The sequence below is a fragment of the Carcharhinus amblyrhynchos genome, unplaced genomic scaffold, assembly GCF_965287045.1.
Source record: "Carcharhinus amblyrhynchos unplaced genomic scaffold, sCarAmb.v2.hapA scaffold_51, whole genome shotgun sequence".
NCBI lineage: Eukaryota > Metazoa > Chordata > Chondrichthyes > Carcharhiniformes > Carcharhinidae > Carcharhinus > Carcharhinus amblyrhynchos.
The window spans coordinates 1,221,172-1,243,789 of record NW_027649792.1 but is presented as its reverse complement, the minus strand read 5'-3'; the positions used below and the strand labels follow the sequence as shown (position 1 = coordinate 1,243,789).

The 22,618-nt window shown below is 45.4% G+C and overlaps 1 protein-coding gene across 1 annotated transcript; it reads left to right on the top strand.

The window, feature by feature from the left end:
* The first annotated feature begins 8,497 nt into the window (after window positions 1-8,497).
* LOC145337509 (putative G-protein coupled receptor 139) lies at window positions 8,498-22,037 on the top strand. The gene is made up of 3 exons (XM_080182299.1): window positions 8,498-8,678; window positions 13,164-14,068; window positions 21,921-22,037. Exons 1-3 carry the CDS (start codon window positions 8,498-8,500, stop codon window positions 22,035-22,037), a joined length of 1,203 nt encoding a protein of 400 aa, XP_080038425.1.
* The last annotated feature ends 581 nt before the right edge of the window (window positions 22,038-22,618 follow it).

The following is a 22,618-nucleotide window of genomic DNA, read 5'->3' as shown; positions in this document are numbered from 1 at the left end:
CTGGAGCGCCCGGAGAAAACCCATACCTTGGCAGGATTCAAAGACAGGTCCCAGAAAATTAGTTTAGTTTATGGGTTAATAGTATAACAGTAAAACAACAAGGCCATTGCCTCCCCCTATTTTCATTAAGTTGTTCATTTAATAGTCACCAGGTTTGTATTATTTATAAAAATGTTTCATTGTATTACTAACACGGTTCCCTTCAGTATCCCTTCAGTATGATATAACGTCACAGCATTTAACCAATCAATAAAAAATCGCTCAAAAATATCCCACGTTGAATGTAATGGCTGACTTGATTAAAGGGGCAATTTTGGGCATTAACATGTTTGCAAGTTGATATACAATTGCTAAAATAGAATGCAAGTAGTTATTTTTAATATTGCAACTGTATTTCCCCAAAATACTCTCAATCTCGATCTCTAACCCTGATTACAGCCTGACCTTATTCCCCTACATGTTGAAGATTCCACTCTGGTGCTGGCTATTATTCCTCATCTCTATGGCTGGCAGAACCCTGGAATTATTTTATCTCTAATCTGTACTCCGCATTGAGTGAGGCAGTATGATAGCAGAGTGGTTAGCACTGCTACCTCACAAGGCTAGGGACTCAGGTTTGTTCACTGTGCATTCTCCCCGAGTCTGTGTGTGTTCCCTCTGTGTGCTCCAGTTTCCTCCCACATTCCAAAGATGTTCATTGCCCATGCTAATTTGTCCCTTCGTATCCAGAGGTTGTAGGTTGAGTGGATTGGACATGGTTAATTGCACCATAGTGTCCTAAAAATGTGTAGTCTTGTTAGATTGAATGGCCAGGCTAAATTGTATCTCAGTGGGATTAGCAGAGGAAATATGTGGGGCTATGGGGATAGTCGGGACTATTGTCAGTGCAAGCTTGTTGGGTCGCATGGACTCCTTTTGCACTGTAGGAATCCTATGATACAATGATGGCTGTTGCTGGCTCTAATCTCTGTGTTAGGGCGCTGAATGTCCAAGGTAAGAACAATGATAACTTACCTTGACAGGGGAGTGATGGATTTCTGCAGTTGCAGCATTCCACCGAATGCAACCAGTCAAGAAGTCGAGGTCAGGAGGACAGTGAAGAGGCAACTGCAGTTAGAATAGCTGAGAATTACCACGGTCCCTCCGTAAACATGCACAGTGGAAACTCAACGAACAATATTTGTATGTTTAACCTGAGCCTCCTTTCGAACCTTTCATGAAAATCCTGTGGAGGTGGGAGTGGGGCAGGGGCGGTGGGGGGGGGGATGCGGGGGCGGTAGGTAAGCTGAATAGCTGAGGTTTTTTGCCCCCAGGGTAGGGGGAGTCCAAAACTAGAGGGTGCAGGTTTAAAGTTGGGGGGGCGGTGAGGTGCAGGGAACCAAAGGATAATTTTTTTCACACACAGGGTGGTGGGCGTATGGAATGTGCTGCCTGTGGCGGTGGTAGAGGCAGATACAATTTCAATGTTTAAAAGACATTTGGACAGGGGCGTGGATGGGAAAGGTTTCTAGGGATATGGGCCAAATGCAGGTGAATGGGACTAGTTCAGTTTAGGAAACGTAGTCAGTACGGGTGAGTTGGCTGGTCAGCCTGTTCCTGCTCTGTCAATCTCTCCGACTCTATATTTTGTTTTGTGATTGTACATTTGGTCAGTCCTATTTGAAACAATGAAACGGTGTTCAAAATACAAAGTTTGAGGTCAGATCCAAGTCTGTAAATTCCATAATGAAAGATTTTATTGTGAGTTGGGGCAATAATACTTTTTTTAAAAATTCATTTGTGGGACGTGGGAGTTGCTGGCTGGCCAGCATTTACTGCCCATCGCTAGTTGCCCTTGAACTGAATGTCTCGCTCAGAAGGCAGTTGAGAGTCAACCACGTTGCTGTGCCTCTGGAATTACACAAAGGCCAGGCTGGGTAAGGAGGCAGATTCCTTTCCCTAAAGAGCAAGGAGTATGTGGATAATCCAACTCAGGAATGGGCCATACTGGACCTGGTATTGGGGAATGAGCCCAGCCAGGTGGTCAATGTTTCAGTAGGGGAGCAGTTCGGGAACAGTGACCACAATTCAGAAAGCTTTAAGGTACTGATGGATAAAGATAAGTGTAGTCCTCAAGTTAAGGTGTTAAATTGAGGGAAGGCTAATTACGACAACATTAGGCAGGAACTGAAGAATGTAGATTGGGGGCAGATGTTTGAGGGCAAATCAACAACTGGCATGTGGGAGGCTTTCAAGTGTAAGTTGATAGGGATTCAGAGCCTCCACATTCCTGTTAGGATGAAGGATAAGTATGGCAAGTTTGGGAACCATGGGTAATGGCTGATATTGTGAGCCTAGTCAAAGAGAAAAAGGAAATGTTTTTCAAAGCTAGGAGGGTGGGAACATACGAAGCAAATGTGGCACTGTGAGGCAGCAGTGCTAAACACTGTGCTGCCGGTGCCAATTGTTTGAAGGAAGACAGTGGATTATGAAGCACTCACTCTTTGACAACATGGATACAGCAGGCTTGGAGGGCCTGTTCCTGTTGTTCTTTGATCGTGGGAAGTGTCTACTTAAACTGGCAAACCCATCCATCCTTTCAATACAGATTTCTGCTGGAGGAAACAACTTTGTGTGATGGCAAAATCCATCTACAGAACTGCCACATCAATTCTCAAATAAGGACATAAGAATAAATACCAGCGGTTTGTGGTGGGGGAGGGGTGAGGGTGGGGGTGGGGAGAGGGAGGGCACATTGCTCAGCAGCAACTCAACCTGGAGGGGAGGGGAGGTGATTAAAAAGGAGTTGAAAGGCGGTGGTGGATGGGGGGGAAGGTGGGGGGTGGAGGGGGGGTGTTGGGGGTGTTGGGGGGGTGGGAGTGGGCAATGGGGGACACCCCCACATAAGGTCCAGAGACTACAATCCTAACTTGATTTAGAGCATTAGCTCTGCCCTGATGATATGTGAGGCAGCACAGTGCTTCGCTCCTCTGCCCCAGGGATCCGGGTTCCAGTGACTGTTTGTGTGGAGTTTGTATGTTCTCCCTACCCATTCCCATGTCCGTGGGGGCTTCCTCCGGGTGCTCCGGTTTCCTCCCATAAGAACATAAGAAATAGGAGCAGGAGTAGGCCATCTAGCCCTTCGAGCCTGCCCCGCCATTCAATAAGATCATGGCTGATCTGAAGTGGATCAGTTCCACTTTCCCGCTCTCTCCCCATTACCCTTAATTCCCTTGTCTATCAAAAACCTATCTACCCGTGACTTAAATATATTTAGCGAGGCAGCCTCCACCACTTCAGCAGGCAGAGAATTCCAGAGATTCACCACCCTTTGAGTGAAGAAATTCTGCCTCAACTCTGATCTAAACTGCCCCCCACTTATCTTGAGGCTGTGCCCTCTCGTCCTGCTGTCCTTTCTAAGCAGGAAGAATCTCTCTACCTCTACCCTATCCATCCCCTTCATTATCTTATACGTCTCTATAAGATCCCCCCTCATCCTTCTAAACTCCAACGAGTACAGACACAGTCTATTTAGTCTCTCTTCATTGGCCAACCCCCTCATCTCCGGTATCAGCCTAGTAAACCTCCTCTGCACTCCCTCCAAGGCCAAAATATCCTTCCGCAAGTGCGGCGACCAAAACTGCACACAGTACTCCAGCTGCGGTGTCACCAGTGCCCCGTACAGTTGCAGCAAGACCTCGCTGCTTTTATATTCTATCCCCCTCGCTATAAACGCCAGCATCCCATTCGCCTTCTTGATCACCTGCTGCACCTGCAGACTGGGTTTTTGCGACTCATGCACAAGGACCCCCAGATCCCTCTGCACCGTAGCATGCTGCAGCTTTTCACCTTTTAAATAGTAATCCCTCCGACTATTATTTCTGCCAAAGTGGATAACCTCACACTTGCTAACATTGTACTCCAACTGCCAGGTCCTCGCCCACTCGCTTAGCCTATCCAGATCCCTCTGCAGACTTTCCACACTCTCCCCGCAATTTGCTTTTCTACTCATCTTTGTGTCATCAGCAAATTTTGTTAGCCTACACTCAGCTCCCTCCTCCAGATTGTCTATATAAATGGTAAACAGCTGAGGCCCCAGCACTGATCCCTGCGGCACTCCACTAGTCACCAACTGCCAACCAGAATAGCACCCATTGATACTAATTCTCTGCTTCCTATTAGACAGCCAATCCTCTATCCATGCTAACACCTTACCCCCAACTCCATGCACCCTAACCTTCTGTAGCAACCTTTTGTGAGGCACCTTATCAAACACCTTTTGGACATTTAAAAACACCACATCCACCAGTTCCCCTCTGTCTACCGCAGTAGCCACATCCTCATAGAAATTCAATAAATTCGTCAAACACGACTTCCCCTTAACAAATCCGTGCTGCGTCAGCTTGATCAAACCATTCTTTTCTAGGCGCCTCGCTATTTCTTCTTTGATGACGGATTCTCGCATTTGTCCAACTACAGACGATAAACTAAACGGCCTATAATTCCCTGCCTTTTGTCTGCTATCTTTTTTAAACAGCGGCGTAACATTAGCCGTTTTCCAATATTCAGGCACTTACCCGGAGTCCAGCGAATTTTGATAAATAATCACTAAGGCATCCACTATCACCTCTGCCATTTCTTTCAGAACCCTGGGATGCATTCCATCTGGTCCTGGGGACTTGTCCACCTTCAGTCCCATTAGTCTATCTAGCCCTACCTCTCTAGTGACAGTAATCGCATTTAGGCCCCCACCTCCTACCATCCTTCTATCTTTAATATCCGGCAAACTATTCGTGTCCTCCTCCGTGAAGACTGAGGCAAAAAACTTATTCAAACCTCTGCCGTTTCCTCATCGCCCACCGCTAAATCCCGCCTCTCATCCTCCAAAGGTCCAAGATTCACTCTAGCCAGCCTCTTCTTCTTTATATATTTGTAAAAACTTTTACTGTCCTTTTTTATATTTAGTGCTAGTTTAGCTTCATATTCTACCTTTCCTTTCTTTATCACCTTCTTAGTCATTCTTTGTTGATTTTTAAATCTTTCCTAATCTTCCAATCGCCCACTATTTTTAGCCACTCAGGACACATCAGCTTTTCATTTAATACTCTTCTTTATTTCCTTCGATAACCACAGCTGGTTATCCCTTCTCCGACAGTCCTTCTTTACCATTGGAATATATTTCTGCTGAGTACCGAAAAAGATCTCCTTAAAAATCCTTCACTGTTCCTCAGCCGTCCTAACAACCAATCTGTGCCCCCAATCTACATTCGCCAATTCCACTCTCATCCTATCGTACTCCCCTCTGTTCAAACAGAGGACACAGGTTCGGGACCCTACTTTCTCATCCTCCATCTGCATCAGAAATTCAACTATACTATGATCACTCGTCCCAAGAGAATCCCTCACAAGAAGATCCCTAATTCTACCAGCCTCGTTACACAGTAACAGATCTATTTAGCTCGCTCCCTCATAGTTTCCATCACACACTGTTCAAGGGAACTATCCCGGCAGCATTCCAAGAACTCTTCCTCAAGCCCACCGCGTCCGACTTGGGTCAACCAATCAATATGCAGATTAAAATCCCCCACAATTATCGCCGTTCTGTTTCTGCACGCATCAATTATTTGCTTGTTTATAGCCCGCCTCACCTCAAAGTTTTTATTTGGGGGCCTATAGACCACACCCACCAGCGTCTTCCTCCTCTTACTGTTCCTTATCTCCACCCACAACGATTCCATGTTTTGCTCTTTGGAGCCTATATCTTCCCTTACCACCGCCCTGATATTATCCTCAATCAGCAGAGCTACCCCACCCCCTTTTTCCTCCCGTCTACCCTCCCTAAACACCTGATACCCCTGGACATTCAGCTCCTAGTCCCTGTCACCCTGCAACCACGTTTCCGTAATGGCCACCAGATCATATCCATTTGTGCTGATCTGCGCCATCGGCTCATTCACTTTGTTCCGAATGCTTCTTGCATTCAGGTAAAGTGTCTTTATACCAGCCTTCATCTGTACTCTATTTGAGGGAATGCTACTAACCTTTCTCATGCCCCCTACTCCCTTTATTATTGGGACATCCACAACATTTTCCTGCACCTGTACCCTCTCTTTTACTTTAGATATTGTAATTTCTCCCACCCCTGCACCCTCCCCCCCAATTAGTTTAAACAGTCCTAGTTATACGATTCGCCAGGATTCTGGTCCCAGCACGGTTCAGACTGAGGCCATCCCATCTGAACAGGTCCCACCTGCCCCAATACTGGTGCCAATGCCCCATAAATTCAAACCCATTCCTCCCACACCAATCCCTGAGCCACCCATTCATCTCGTTAATCCTATTTACCCTATGCCCATCTGCATGTGGTTCAGGGAGTAATTCAGAGATAACCACCTTGTTGGTTCTGCTTTTTAATTTGATTCCCAGCTTTGAGTACTCCCTCTGCAGATCCTGAGGTCCCAATTTTCCTATGTCGTTGGTACCCACATGTACCACAACGACTGGATTCTCACCCTCCCACTCCAAGCTCCTCTGCAGCCCAGATGATACATCCTGGACCCGAGCACCATGCAGACAGCATACCCTTCTGTATTCTTTATCATTGTGACAAAGGGCAGTGTCTTTCCCCCTAACTACACTATCCCCAATTACCACTACATTCCTCTTTACTTCTTCCTCTTTGTCCTGTTTCTGCACCCCTGTACCTTGGGCAGTTTGCTCGTCAACCTTACAGCCCTCATTCTTGTCCACACTGGGAGCAAGAACCTCAAACCTGTTGTGCAGATTGAGAGGTCGAGGCCTTTGGGTCCCCCCTCCTTTCTCCCCACTCCCCCCTCTTTCCTCTCACCCTTCCTCCCCTCAGCAGCACCCTATTGTTCCTGACCCTCAGAGTTAGCCAGTCTAGGGGGTGTGAGTCACTCTTGTACCCCATTATCCAGTTTACACTCCCTCTCTCTGATGAGCCTCAGTATCTGAAGCTCAGAGTTCCGCTCGTCTACTTTGAGCTGGAGCACTTCGAGAAACCATCACTTACTGTAGACACCGTCACTGGGAAAGACCTTGGGGTCCACCAGTTCCCACATCATACAGAAACAGCACATCACATGTCTCTCCATCACAGTCTCCTCGTGATTTCTAAACACAGTTAAGAATTTAAACGTACCTTGCCCTTTTCTCCCAAGTCCTGTGATCCAAAGGGATTGGTTTAGGTTAGAGGGTCATTGTTTTTTAAGTGGTTGGCGCAACATCGTGGGCCGAAGGGCCTGTTCTGCGCTGTAATGTTCTATGTTCGATGTTCTAAAGCCCTTACAGCTCACTCTGCTGCCCGCTCCCGATGCTGCCCGCTGTCTACAGTAATCCTCCTTTTATACTTCACGCGGTAAAAAAAATCCCTTCCCACAAAGCCCCGCGGCCCACTTCCTGTCTAACTTTTAAAGCAGAATTACAGTTAAAAAGCCCGCGAAAGTCTTTACAAAGGTAATCGCTTATCTTTACCCTGTGCAACCATCACTCTGCTCGCTCCAACGAATGAGTGGACTGTTGTTGTTTCCTCTGAGGTTGTGCCCTCGGGCCTGAGTCTCTCCTACTATTGGAAACATCTTCCCCACATCCACTCTATCCAGGCCTTTCGTTATTCTGTAAGTTTCATTGATATCCCCCTCCTCATCCTTTCAAACTCCATCGAGTACAGACCCAAAGTCCTCAGACACTCCTCGTGCGTCAAGTCTTTTATTCACCAGACCATTCTTGTGAACCTCCTCTGGACCCTCTCCAAGGCCAGCACATACTTCCTTAGATATGGGGCCGAAAAGGACCAAGAAAGAAAATTACAGCATCGGAACAGGCCCTTCGGCCCTCCAACCTTGCACCTACCGTGCTACCCGACTTAACTAAACCACCCCCCACCCCCCGAACCAAAAGTGCTGACAATATTCGGAATGTGGTCTGAACAAAGATTTACAAAACCTCAGCAGTACACCCCTGCTGTTGTATTCTATCTCTCTCGAAATGAAGCCGAGCAGAGGGACTCTGTTATATCGAATGAATATTGAAAGAGTTATGGTTTGACCCTTCATTGTTTCCAAATTTCCCTGACCGTCAACACCCCATCTAGGCTGTAAATATTCTGCTTTGGGTATAAAAAGTGTTGGATTGAACGGGGTGAAGTGAAGCTGTTTGTTTAGTGACTGTAATTGATGTGAGTCTCCATGGATCCGATTAGTCTGCCTGGACGATTTCCCTCTTCTATTAATAAGGGATTCTGTTCAATGTGTTGTCTCATTGAGACAGCGGGAGCGACAACTCCAAACTAACAGAGATCAGCGGCTGTGGAGAGAGAGGGAGGGAGAGGAGAGATCAGAATCTGGGAGCAGTGGATTGGAATCTCCCAGCGATGCATCTGAATCTGGGAACAATCAATTGGAATGTTACAACAATGGATCAGAATCTGGGAACAATCAATTGGCATGTTACAACAATGGATCAGAATCTGGGAACAATCAATTGGAATGTTACAACAATGGATCAGAATCTGGGAACAATGGATTTTGATGTTCCAACCAAGGACAGGAGTTTATCATACTGGATTTCTTGGTTTACTGAAGATGGCTCATGGATAACATTATTTGGTCGGATTCGATATCTACTGCACGTGATTCAATGCTTTTACTATCCCCTCCTGGCTATTGTTGGTGTTCCGGGTAAGTCCCTGGCTGGAATTTTACCGGCCTGACCGCCAAGGATTCGGAGCATGCGAGGGGCGGAGCATGGGAGGGTCTGTTAAACACGGGAGGGATTTTCCAGCTTCGGGGAGAGTGAGGCTGTAAAGTCCCCTCCCCTGTGTCCAGTTTCTCTTGCTAGAAAGGCTGTTTAACTGTGTTGATTTCCCTGTCATTTACTGTACACGGTTTGCTGCTCTTGTTTCTGTTGAATCTCTGTGTCCAGTTATTATTTCTTTCAGCCACTGACAATTGTCTCAGGGCCCATGGGCTGGGATGTCTTCTGTGTGCTGGGACTTTTCATAGATATGTGACATCAAACACTATTCCTTCATGAGTAAAAGATTGAGACAGAATCCATTTTACCCTCGACATATAACATATAGCAGTTCACTGCTTATCACCCACCCAGTCAGCAGGCTGCAGAATCCATTTTTATTGTTTACAGCAAGATCTCACTTGTGTATCTGAATTGTGTATTTGCAACCACATAGGTTTGGTACATGGTTGGGAACACAGCTGCAAGTCATAGAAATCATAGAAACCCTACAGTACACAAAGAAGCCATTCAGCCCATCAAGTCTGCACCGACCACAATCCCACTCAGGCCCTACCCCCATATCCCTCCATATTTTACCCACTAATCCTCTAACCTATGGTTCTACGGTCAATTTAGCATGGCCAATCAACCTAACCCGCAGTCCTTTGGACTGTGGGAGGAAACTGGAGCACCCGGAGGAAACCCACACAGACACTAGGAGAATGTGCAAACTCCACACAGGCAGTGACCCGAGCCGGGAATCGATCCCAGGACCCTGGAGCTATGAAGCAGCAATGCAAACCACTGTGCTACCGTGCCCCCGCCCCCCCGGCAATCTGTCTGTCTAAATGAAGATTTTTATGGGGATAGGGCTGGGTGGGATTGTGGTCGGTGCCTGTGAAAGTTCTGCTCATACCTCACGCTTTCACGCCTAGACCACCAATGTACAATACAAACAGTAAGGGACCCAGCATTGATCCATGTGTAATCCCACTGGACACAGGCTTGCAGTCACAAAAGCAACATTCAACCACCGCCCTCTGCCTCCTGCCACTCAGCCGATTTTGAATGTAATTTACCAAATTGCCCTCGATCCATTCGGCTATTACTTTCCTGTTCAGTCTCCCATGCGGGAATTCTTCCCTGAAGCCCATTTAGACTACATCGACTGCACTTCCCTCATCTACTTATGCAGTCACCTCCTAAATATATTCAAGCAAATTGCAGACATGATCTCTACTTGACAAAGCCATGCTGACTATTATTCATCAACCCTTACCTCTCAAAGTGGAGATTAATCCTGTCCCTCAGATTGATTTCCAATCATCATGATTTCCAATCATGGACATAGTGATGATGCCGTCTTGGGCGTGATCTTGGATGTCTCCAGGACACCTTGTAGGATGGCAGTAGAGCACAATGTTTAGCACAGCTGTCTCACAGCATCAGGGATCCCGGGATTCCATCATCACCAGGGATGATTTTTTGTTTACTTTGAAACCAGCTTCATTCTCACACATTGCCTGTTGGGATTTCTCCTGTTACAAGAACGTATCGTGTTTCTCTGGAAAGCATTCACTTTGAGCAGGCCCAGTTTCTCGCAGCTCCCCAGAGTCACATTGACCCTTGTAAATTTATCTCGATCACAGCAATCCTGTGCACATCATCAATCTGCGTAAGTTCATTGGTAAGGCCAGGGCACATCGTGCTGATGTTCCAGCTTGAGATGTGAAAGACTGATTTGGTTGGGTTTGATTTGAATTGATTTGTCTTATTGTTGTCACATATATTAGTATACAGTGAAAAGGATTGTTTGTTGAGTGTTCTACAGACAAAGGATAGAGAATAAGAGATTGCAGAATGTAATGCAGTTATAGCTAGGGTGGAGGAAAAGATCAACTTAATGCCATATAGGTCCATTCAAACGCCTGCTGGCAGCAAGAAGAAGCTGTTGTTGAGTCATCGGCATGGTGGCACCATGGTTAGCACTCCTGTTTCATGTCTCCAAGGACATGAGTTCAATTCCTAGCTTGGATCAACGCCTGTGTGGAATTTGCACATTCTCTGTGTGAATTTCCTCCGGATGCTCCGATTCCCACCCATAGTCCAACATTTCGTTGATTGGCCATGCTAAATTAACAGTTCGTGTCCCGTGATACGCATGTTAGGGGGATTAGAAGGGTACACATGTGGGACTTTGGGGATAGGGCCTGGCTAGGATTATCAATGGATCAATGGCCCCCTTCTGCACTGTAGTTTTTCTATGAGTTGGTTGGCATGCTTTTTTTTATCTCTAATGGAACTAGTGGGATGAGTATATATCCATGGTGCATTATTCCCTAACTATGCTGGCTGTTTTTGCGAGGCAGCGAGAAGCTTAGACAGATTTGATGAGTTGGAGATTGATTTGAGTGATGGACTGGTCCGCATTCACCAAGTTTGAAGTTTGTTGCGGTCTGGGACAGAGCATGAGCCACACCAAGCTACAATATTATCTATGATGCATCTGTAAAAGTGGGTGAGAGTCGTAGCTGACCTGCCAAATGTCCTTAGTCCTCTGAGAAGATAGAAGCATTCGTGGGCTTTCTTAACTGTAGTGTCATCATGGAAGGACACAAAAAGTTACTGGTGATCTGAGCCCTAAAACCTGAAGATCTAGACCGTTTCAGCTTCAACCCATTGATGTAGATAGGGGCATGTACTCCATGATACCTCCTGAAGTAGATTTGCTTTGTTGACACTGAGGTAAAGATTATTGTGGTCACAACAATTCACCAGATTCCCCAACTCTTCCCTGTTCTCAGTCTTATCATTGTTTGGGATCTGACCCACTATGTTGGGGTCATCAGAAAACTTGTAAATTGAGTCATCGGCGTATAAGGAATACAGTAAGGGGCTGAGGACACAGTCTTGCCGGGCACCGCTGTTGAGGATGATTGTGGAAGAGGTGTTGTTGCCTCTCCTTATTTATTGCTGTTTGTGAGTTAGAAGTTCAGGATCCAACTGCAGAGGCAGAAGCCAAGTCCCAGGCCACAGATTTGGACATGAGTTTAGTAGGAATAATGGTATTGAACGTTGAGCTGTAGTCGATAAACATGAGTCTGTGTTACAGGGTTGACTGTTGGGCCAGGGAGATGGCGTGTGTGGACATGTTGAACATAGAACATAGAACAATACAGCGCAGAACAGGCCCTTCGGCCCACGATGTTGCGCCGACCAGTTAAAAAACAATGACCCCCTAACCTAAACCAATCCCTTTTCATCCATAAACCTATCCACGGATCTCTTAAATGCCCCCAAACTAGGCGCATTTACAACTGCAGCAGGCAGGGCATTCCAATCCCTCACCACCCTCTGGGTAAAGAACCTACCCCTGACTTGAGGACGTAGGTGAACTGTAGTGGATCAAGGCAATCTGGGAGGCTGGAATTGATTCGTGCCATGACAAACCTTTTGATGTCTTTCATATTATTGGATGTCATTCTCACTGGATCATTATCATTATGACAGGCTGCTTGGTTTTTCTTTGGTAACGGCCTTTGTTGAGTTTTTCCTACCAGGTGCACAGATTGTCAACCTTCCTGCCAAGAGAGGACTTACTGACCTTCACTGGTCCAGTAGACCACAGTGGGGCAGCAGCAAACCCACTGGGAATTATGGACGGTCACTATTCACTGAACACTGAAGTTTTCTCAAACACTTGAAAGCAAACCCTGGCAGTTGTGTCCTGTGCCAACCGGGTGTGAAATTACCATTTCTTCCTGTGTTGTACTAATTTGGCAACAATGCTGTGGTCTCCTCTCCAGGGTACAGCCCAGGGTAAATATAATAGAGATTCTGTGCTGTCAAGGCATCGGGATCTCCCTCTGTCAACTGTTAGTATGAGCCAGAGGCAAGGGTGAACCAGCACTGTTTGGTACCAGTTCTGCTGCAGGGGTTGTCAGTGAGCTGTCTGAGAGATGACTGATTATCATCTACAGGGATTTCTGTCAGGGTTTACTCCCTCAGCCTTCTTACCCACCAAATCCCCCACAAGGTAGAAGAACTATTTCCATGTAGCTGAGTGAGGATCAGTGTTGTGAACTCCTCTGAAAACTCCCTCCCAAATGTATACCATTGTGTTGTCGCCATGGTGCAGCATGGCGACACTGTGGTTAGCACTGCTGACTCACAGCGTCCGGGACCTGGGTTCAATTCCTCATTTGGGTCATTTATTGTGTGGAGTTTGGAGCTTCTCCCCATGTCTGTGTGGGTTTCTTCTGGATGCTCCTCTTTCCCCCGACACTCCAAAAGACGAGCTGGATTTTTTTAAAAAAGTTATTTTGTATGTGTGGACATTGTTTTTATTTTCACCTATCCTCAGTCTAAATTGTCAAATCTTCCTCTGAATGATGTCTAATTTTAATCTTAATCTTCCTTCCTAACAGTGAACATAATCACAATTGTGACACTGACAAACAGAAACTGTGGTCTGTCCAAATGTGTTACTAGTTACCTGGTGGCCATGTCGGTGGGGGATCTGCTGGTCGTTATCCTTGACCTTGCATTGAGACACATTCCCATTGTTTATTGGGAACAGTTTTATTTCCTGGTGTTGGTTCCTGTGTGTAATATCCACGCTGTCCTGCTTTACGCAGCCACTGACTGTTCTGTCTGGTTCACCGTCACTTTCACCTTTGATCGATTTGTGGCCATTTGCTGCCCCAAGCTGAAAAGTAAATATTGCAGCGAGAAATCGGCGGCTGTGGTTCTGGGAACAGTGACGGTGCTGAGCTGTTTAAAGAACATTTTCTGGTATTTTATGTTTTTAAATGGATATCATCTGATGAACGATCCCTGGTTTTGTGCTGTCGCATGGGATGTTATGAAATCTGTGATCTGGAGTACAATCGAGTTCCTCCACTTCATTTTAACCCCGTGTGTCCCATTCGTCCTGATTCTGCTGCTGAATGCTTTCACTGTCCGACACATTTTAGTGAGCAGCAGAGCCCGCAGGAGACTCCGGTGTCACAACAGTGGGGAGAATTCCAGAGACCCAGAGATGGAGAGTCGAAGGAAATCCATCATTTTACTGTTTGTTATCTCAGCCAATTTCATTCTGTTATGGTCAATATTAATGGTTTATTCAATATGGAATCGGATGGATTATTTGGGATATAAGTCGGTAGTGTTAGATTATTTTGTTCTGGAATTGGGTTTCATGCTGCAACTCTTGAGTTGCTGTACAAACACTGCCATTTATGCTGTGACACAGACTCATTTCAGACAGCAGCTAATAATTCTGCTCAAACATCCCTTTACTGCAATTATTCATCTCATTACAGCCTCAGAAGTAACTGCAACCACAAGATCCCTGACTCTTCCTATTGGACATTCAAACTCTAAACAACAAACAGCCTCACAAAGAGAGAAAGAGTAACAGATAGAGAGAGAGAGAGAGAGAGAGAGGGCAGTGAAAGCAACAGTGAGAGTGATAGAGAGACAAAGATAGGTAGAGGGACGAAAGGGCTCAAAGACATGAAGAGAGACAGCATTTGAAATAGTTTTCAACAGGGAGAGGGAAACAAACAGACAGACACAGAGAGACAAACAGAGATGAAGGACAGAGAGAGTGAGGGGTTTTCTCAGACCGAAAGAAACAGGGATAGAGGGGGAAATGGCAGGGCTGATGGACAGGGAATGAGAAAGGGAGACAGGACACACATGGGAAGATGTAATAAGGAAGGAAAAGGGCAACGAAGAGGGAACGGGAGACAGAAAGGAGGGCAGAGATAAATAGTCAGAGAAGAGTGAAACAGAGAGAACGGGAACAAATGGAAAAGAATGAGACCTATCACATACAATGGACACAACAAGAGCAAATGGCAGTGAAAGGCATAGAGAGAGAGAGAGAGAGATAAGAAAAGTGGGACAGAGACAGAGAGGGAGGGACATGGAGACAGAGCGGGGCAAGGAGAGTGAGATTAAAAGGGAGCAGGAGAGACAAAAGAAGAGGGTATAGAGGGAGAGAAAGAGGGAGATGCAGAGAGACAATAAGAGACACAGAACAACATACAGAGAGAGACAGAGACAGAGACACACAGAGAGATGCACAAGAAGACAGAAAGCGACAGAGAGATTTATTTAGTGACTTTAATGATAACCATCAGTTGGACCTATTGGAATATGAATTCCCTGATTGAGCCAGTTAATGCTATCCAATCAGGGAGGTCTGCAGACTAATGGTGTATCGAGGTTACTGGAACTCAGGGTCTGTATACTCAGGATGTGGGTATGATAGAACATAGAACATAGAACACTACAGCACAAACAGGCCCTTCAGCCCACGAGTTGCGCCGCTCACATCAATACCTACCAATCCATAGACCTATCTATAACCCCCAATCCCATTAAATTCCATATACTCATCCAGGAGTCTTTTAAAAGACCCCAGCGAGTTCGCCTCCACCACCACTGACGGCAGCCGATTTCATTCACTCACCACCCTCTGAGTGAAAAACTTACCCCTAACATCACTTCTGTACTTGCCTCGCCACACCTTAAATCTGTGTTCTCTCGTAGCGACCATTTCAACCCGGGGAAATAGCCTCTGAGAATCCACCCTATCTATTCCTCTCAACATTTTATAAACCTCTATCAGGTCACCTCTCAACCTTCGTCTCTCCAGGGAGAAGAGTCCCAGCTCCCTCAGCCTATCTTCATAAGGCATGCCTCCCAGTCCAGGCAACATCCTTATAAATCTCCTTTGTACCCTTTCAATAGCTTCTACGTCCTTCCCATAGTGATGCAGCCAGAACTGCGCACAGTACTCCAAGTGAGGCCTGACAAGGGCCTTATAAAGATGGACTGATAGTTTTATCACAAGACTATTAATACAGAAACTCAGCTAATGTTTTGGGCACACGGGTTCCAATCTCATCACGGCAGATGGTGGGATTAAAATAATTATATTTGGAGTTCAGAAAACATAAGAACATAAGAAATAGGAGCAGGAGTAGGCCATCTAGCCCTTCGAACCTGCCCCGCCATTCAATAAGATCATGGCTGATCTGTCGTGGCTCAGTTCCACATTCCCGCCCTCTCCCCCTAACCTTTAATCCCCTCGCTTATCAGAAACCCATCAACCCACGTCTTAAAAATATTTAGCGAGTGAGCCTCCACCACCTCAACGGGCAGAGAATTCCAGAGATTCACCACCCTTTGAGTGAAGAAGTTCCTCCTCAACTCCGTTCTAAACCGCACCCCCCTTTATCTTGAGGCTGTGCCCCCTAATCCTACTGCCCTTTCTGAGCGGGAAGAGTCCCTCCACTTCTATCCTATCCATCCCATTCATCATCTTATATGTTTCAATGAGATCTCCCCTCATTCTTCTAAACTCTAATGAGTACAGGCCTAGTTTATTCAGCCTCTCCTCATAGTTCAACCCCCTCAACTCCGGTATGAGCCTAGTAAACCTCCTCTGCACTCCCTCCAAGGCCAAAATATCCTTACGTAAGTACGGCGCACATGCCCCTCCATTATTCACTGTAGTAGCATTGAAAATTTCCACACGAACTTACCTGGTCCTTTTTCTCCCAAGCCCTTTTGATCCAAAGCCCTAATAGCTCACTCTGCTTCCCATTCACTCCGCTGTCCGCTCCGACGTTGCCCGCTGTCTACACCAGGTGTCCTTTTAAACCTGGCGCTGTTTTAAAGCCTGCTCCCCGTCAACTCCCTGAAATCCATGCCCTTAGAATTCTTAAAGCGGTAAATACAAAAAGCCCGCAAAAATGCTTTTAAATGATTTAAACAGTTCTACAAGGTAAGTTCTTGCTACAAAAGTGCTTTAAACTTATTTAAACAGGTTTTATCTGGTTCAACAATGTCCCAGGGAAGGAAATCTGTCGCCCTTACATGATCAGGACACTTAATTGCCCTCTCAGCAAGGGAAACTGGGGATGAGCCCTTGGCAGTTACTCAGACCGAGATGGGAAGGGGTGCAATGGCTTCAAACAGGTTCAGGCACAAATATAAACTTCCGAACTGGGCCTGTTAAATCTGCCCACAGAGTGCAAGCTACAAAGAGTGAAACTCTGAGAGTTGGGCTAAGTGTGGGAGTTTAGGGAAGTGGCTGGAGATGTTTTGCTCTGTCTTGTGTCGCTTACTGCCTTCCCATCAGGTCCAGTGTGAGCAGGTGTCGGCCAGACATTAAATGTTCAGAAAATGTTGTGGGACCAATGGAAGCAGCTGATTGGTGAGTCAGTCCTCGGAAGGAACACTGAGGGGATTTTCTGAGCAGCTCCTTGCTGATGTCATAGCATCAGGAAAGATCCCGATATTTTTATTGCTCTGGGAACCTGGGCTCGAATCCCAACATGGCAGCTGGTGGAATTCGAACTCAATAAAAAATATCTGGAATTAAAAAACTGCTGATGACCAGAAAATTATTGCTGATTGTTGAGAAAACTCACCTGGTTGACACATATCATTTAGGGAAGGAAATCTGCCGTCCTTGCCTGGTCTGGCCTACATGTGACTCCACAGTCACAACAATGGGTTTAACTCCCAACCGCTCTCCAACATCAACTCGGGATGGGCAATAAATGCTGGCTATCCTGAGAACTCTGTTTCCCAAAAATGAATGAAAGAAATGCCCTTTTCCCATCCTTACAGATTCAAGCAGATTTAGATTTTTGCTGGTGGGATACTTTCTGTGACGCTTATTGAGAACATAGCTTAAAGTAGAAAATTACAACAAGATTAAAAACATATAAAAAGTAGATAAAATACAGAGGCAGGTCCAGGTAATGTGTTGTACTTGCATGATGTGGGAGCTTGCGGTCTCATTTGTGTTTGCTTGTGTACACATCTGGAGGAAATGTTGGTTGCTCGAGGAAGACCAATTCAGATTTGATGAGGTGGAGTCTGAGCTTTGAACGCTGTGGCACACTAGGGAGCGGAGAGTTAGCGACACACTGTGTTTCAGGAGGTACTCACATCCCAAAGAATAACTACATCACATTTGGTGAGTGATCAGGGACAGGAGAGTGTGACTCCAAGCAAGTCTTGGTGACAAACCCAGGAGGTAGTGTTGAAGGAGGCTCAGCCCTTGGGCTTGTCTCAGTGTAGATGATGAACGAATGGTATTGTCACTCGACTATTAATCCAGAAAACTGTTTGGTTCACTAATGTCCTTTTAAGGAATGAGACCTGCCGACCTTATCTGGTCTGGCCTACATGTGACACCAGTGCCACATCAATGGTGTTGACTCTCAATGCCCCCAAAGGGCAACGAGGGACATGCAACAAATGCTGGCCAGCCAGGGACACCCATGTCATTCAAATGATGAAAGAAACAGATGTGTGACCTTTGCGGATGTGGATGAGGGCTGCAAGGAGGATGAGCAACTTCACCATAGCACTGTGGTTCAGGGAGCCATTCAAGAGGGAGGAGGAAAGGGAAATGTTGTTATAAATGGGGATAGTTCGACAGGAGGAATAGACACTTTCCTCTGTGGCCAGCATGGAGAGTCCCCAAGGCTGTGTTGCCTGACTGGTGCCCCGGTTCAGGACATCTTCTCTGGGTTGCTGGGAAAAATGGAGCTGGAGGGGATAGATTCAGTTGTTGTGGTGCACGTTTCTGAATCCTTAACAGATTAAATCTGAAATTGGAGTCACAATTATAGGACTTGGATGGATTCTGTGGATTTCCAGAGTTAAGGATGGTAACTACATCCCGGGATAGAGTGGAACAGCCCGGAGAGACCCTCTAACATTTGGAATTGAATGATTGGAAGGTCACAGACAGGTGAAAGACAACACTGAGCCGTGGGATTTTGAGAATTGTGTTTTAGATGTCAGTAACTTTGGTGTGTAACACAGCCTCTAATATTACAAATTAATCAATGTAATCAGCATTATCCGTTCTTTGAAAGTCAGCAACTCAATCTCAGTAATAAATATATTCCACAACCTCAATCAAAGTTGCCACGTGTTTGCTGATTTGAAGAAACTCAAAGATGAGCGATTTTGCAAAGTCAGTGTCCCAGAGGGGATACCACAGGGTTTTTGTGAAAGCCTTTGGGAATGTATCACCATGCAGATAAAGCAGAGAGTACCTGCAGAGTGAAGGAGCACATTACTTCACGCTGAAAATGTATCTGGAATTTCAAATGGTGAAGAAAATATACCACCTGGAGCTATTGGGATTCATGGGAAGTGTAGTTGTCAAAATCTATGTGTCAGCTGCTCTACGCTGTTACTCAGTGACTGATCTACATGTCACGATTTTGCAGACATACGTTCAGTAATATGATATACTGTTCCCTGTGAACGTAACATCAGTATTGGTGAAGTTGCTAGAGCCTGTTTTCAAGGACATCATAACTCAGCACTTGGAAGGCAGTGGTAAAGTCAGACAAAGTCAGCATGGATATACAGAGGTGAAATCTTGTTTGAAGAATCTATTGGAATTCTTGGAGGATGTGACTAGTAGAGATCGGTGAGGAGAACCAGTGCTTTATCTAGACATTCAGGAGTCTTTCAACAAGGTCTGATGTAACAGACTGCGATGGTGAGTATGAGTTGCAGATAATGCCTTGATTTGGATAGAGAGCTGGCTAACAGAGAGGAAACAACGTGTTGGTAGAAATGAGTCTTTGTCTGACTGGTAGACAGTGTGGTACTGCAGGGATCTGTGCTAGAACCCAAACTGTTCACATTATATATGAATGTTTTGGCATAGGGCATTAAATGTATTGTGTCCAAATTCGCAGATGATGCAAAGTCAGGTGGGAGGGTAAGCTGTGAGAACCATGCAGGCATGTTTCAATATAACAGGCTGTGTGTGTGGGCATATGCATGGCCGTTGCCGTGTAATGTGGATAAATGTGAGGTTTTCCACTTTGTTAGCAATAATAAGAAGACAGTTTATTATCTGAATGAACTTAAATTGAGAGGGGCGAACAATCAGTGAGAACTTGGTATCTATCTGCATCGTCATTGAAAGTAAGTGCGCAGGTATAACAGGCAGTAAACAAGGCAAATGATATCTTGGCTTTCATAGCAAGCGGATTTGAGTACATGAATCAATATGTTTTACTCCAATTGAACAGGACATTTGTGAGGCCACACCTGGAATATTCTTTGTAGTTTTGGTGTCATTTGAGGAGGAATATATATCTGCTGTAGAGGCTGCACAGTGATTGTTTACCATTCTTATTCCTGGGATGGTGGATCTGTGATGAGAAGAGAGACTAAGCCACTTAGAATTCTATTCATTGGAAATTAGAAGGGTGAGATGGAACCTCATTGAAACTTAGAAAATTCTAATATGTTTAGACAGGGCAGATTCAGAAAGAATGTTCATGATGGTGACAGAGTTGAGCACTAGTGCCATAGTTTGAAAATAAAGGGTCAATATTTTAGAAATGAGGTGAGGTGTAATTTGTTCACTCAGATAATCTATAGAACATAGAACATAGAACATAGAACATTACAGCGCGGAACAGGCCCTTCGGCCCACAATGTTGCGCCGACCAGTCTTATTTTTTAAAAAAAACAACATTGACCCACTAATCTAAACCAATCCCTTTTCGTCCATAAACCTATCCACCAATCTCTTAAACGCCCCCAAACTAGGCGCATTTACAACTGCAGCAGTCAGGGCATTCCAGTCCCTCACCACCCTCTGGGTAAAGAACCTGCCCCTGACATCCGTCCTATAACTACCCCCCCTTAATTTAAAGCCATGCCCCCTCGTGCTAGCTTTCTCCATCCGAGGAAACATTACTTCATTACCACAGAAAATAATTGAGGCTGAAACCTTTGGAGATTTCAGGAAGAATTTATACATAGCAGTTGGGGCTGAAGTGACCAAGGGATACGGAGGAAGTGGGGGGCGGAATCATGATGTTAAAGTTTATGATCAGCCATGATCATAATGAATGCCTAGTTTCCTACATATCACCACTTTGTGTAGTGTTCTCGCCGTCCTGAATAGTGTAGCCACACACAGATCAGCCTGGTTCACTGTCAGTTTCTCCTTTAACCAGTCTATAGCCATCTGTTCCCAGCAGCTGAAAAACATATATTGCACGAGGAAAACTGAGGTGGCCATTCTGGGAACATCCAGCATCCTGCTCTGTTTTAAAAACATCTCCTTGTACTTTGCCCTGGAAACTGAAGAGATAATTATCAATTTACAGTGGTTCTGTACTTTTAAACCAAGGTATTACACGGACCGGAATGGGTGGGATTTGACTGGCTTGGTTCGATTTTTACGCTATTGATCCAATTTGTTGAAACCATTCTGTTGATTAATGCCCTGACTGTTCGACATATTTTAATGATGAATGGGGTCCAGAAGGGACAGAGTAGTCAGAATAAGGGGGTGGAGGGGTGAATCGCAGTAGCCCAGAGATGGAGAGCAGGCAGAAATCTGTGATTTTACTCCTGTCGTAATATGACAGCTTCATTCCCCTATGGTCACTGTATGTTACAGATTTCTTATACTATAACATAACAGGAACTGTTCACAATTCCTGAATATTCCTGAATATACATTTTCACAATTTGGATACATGGTTCAGAATTTGAGTTATTGCACACACATTTTTATTTATGGAGTGACTCAGTCCAAGTTCAGGAAGCAGGTCAAGTGAGTGGTGAATTATCCCCTAGCAACAACACTTCAATTACTGAACAAATAAAACAACTTCCATCAACCCGCTTCTACTCTCTGCCAAGCAGCCTCCCTCAATCCTCTTATTTAGTACCCGACTGACAACAGGGCTGGTCATTTATTGAGCTGCCCCCAGTTACTCATTACCAGCACAGACAAATTGCAGTCTGACTGACTGATTAAAGTTTTAACCAATTTTGAAGTGAAGCCACTGACTGACTGGTTTAAGTTTAAGTTCATTTCAGTAGCATCACAAATAGGCTTATATTAACACTACAATGAAATTACTGTGAAAACCCCCTAGTCGCCACACTCTGATAGCCTGTTCGGGTTTACTGAGGGACAATTTAGCATGACCAATGCCCCAAACCAGCATGTCTTCCAGACAATGGCACGAGTCTATCAGTGTCCTCCACCTATTTTAAGCCACAACCTAATTAAAGGGCAGAGCAAGTTAGAGGGGTGGAATGGTCTCTTTGTTTCTAGAATGTTTTCTTTTAAGTCTGCTCTGTAACTTTGACAGACGTTCAGCTTCAGGACTTCAGCTGAGCTCTGCGTCAGTCAAGCAAATAAAGTGATGATCTACTGCTTTGTCACTGGGGACTCTGCAGAGGAGAGGATCACACATATGTCAGCATGATGACACAATGGCTCGTGCTGCTATCTCATAGCACCAGAGACCTGGGATAAATTGGGTCAGCTTGGGTCACTGTCTGTGTGGGTTTTGCACATTCTCCTTGTGTTTGCATGGGTTTCTTTTGGATGTTCCAGATTCCTCCCAATGTAAGAGATAGGTTGAATGGGCTCGATCAATTGTCCATTGGTCAGAGTGGTTAGCAGGGTAAATACATATGGATTGACAGGAATTTGGCCTGGGTGGGAAACTTGTGGGTGCAGGCCCAATGGCCGAATGGCCTCCTTCTGCATTCAAGGGATTCTATGAAATGGAAAATGATGTACACTCACTTGCTGGTCTGGCTGAGCCTGGGCTCCAAGACTGGCAGCATGGATAATATTTTGAAGTGTGGCACAGGGCAGCCCCTGAAAGGGGACATTGAAAGTAAACAAATCAAGCTTATTTACCATTGCCACAGCAGGCTTACATCGACACTACAATGAGTAACTGTAAAAATCCGTTAGTTGCCACATTCCAGCGCCTGTTTGAGAACACCAAGGGAGAATTTAGCATGGAAAAAAAAAACACCTAACCAGCATGCCTTT

Excerpts from the sequence above, each read along its gene's own strand:
- LOC145337509 (XM_080182299.1), top strand. The coding sequence starts at position 8,498 with ATGGATCAGAATCTGGGAACAATGGATTTTGATGTTCCAACCAAGGAC. Across the intron at positions 8,679-13,163 it reads GGCTATTGTTGGTGTTCCGG|TGAACATAATCACAATTGTG; the intron begins GTAAGTCCCTGG and ends CCTTCCTAACAG. Across the intron at positions 14,069-21,920 it reads ATCTCATTACAGCCTCAGAA|ACGTTCAGCTTCAGGACTTC; the intron begins GTAACTGCAACC and ends TAACTTTGACAG.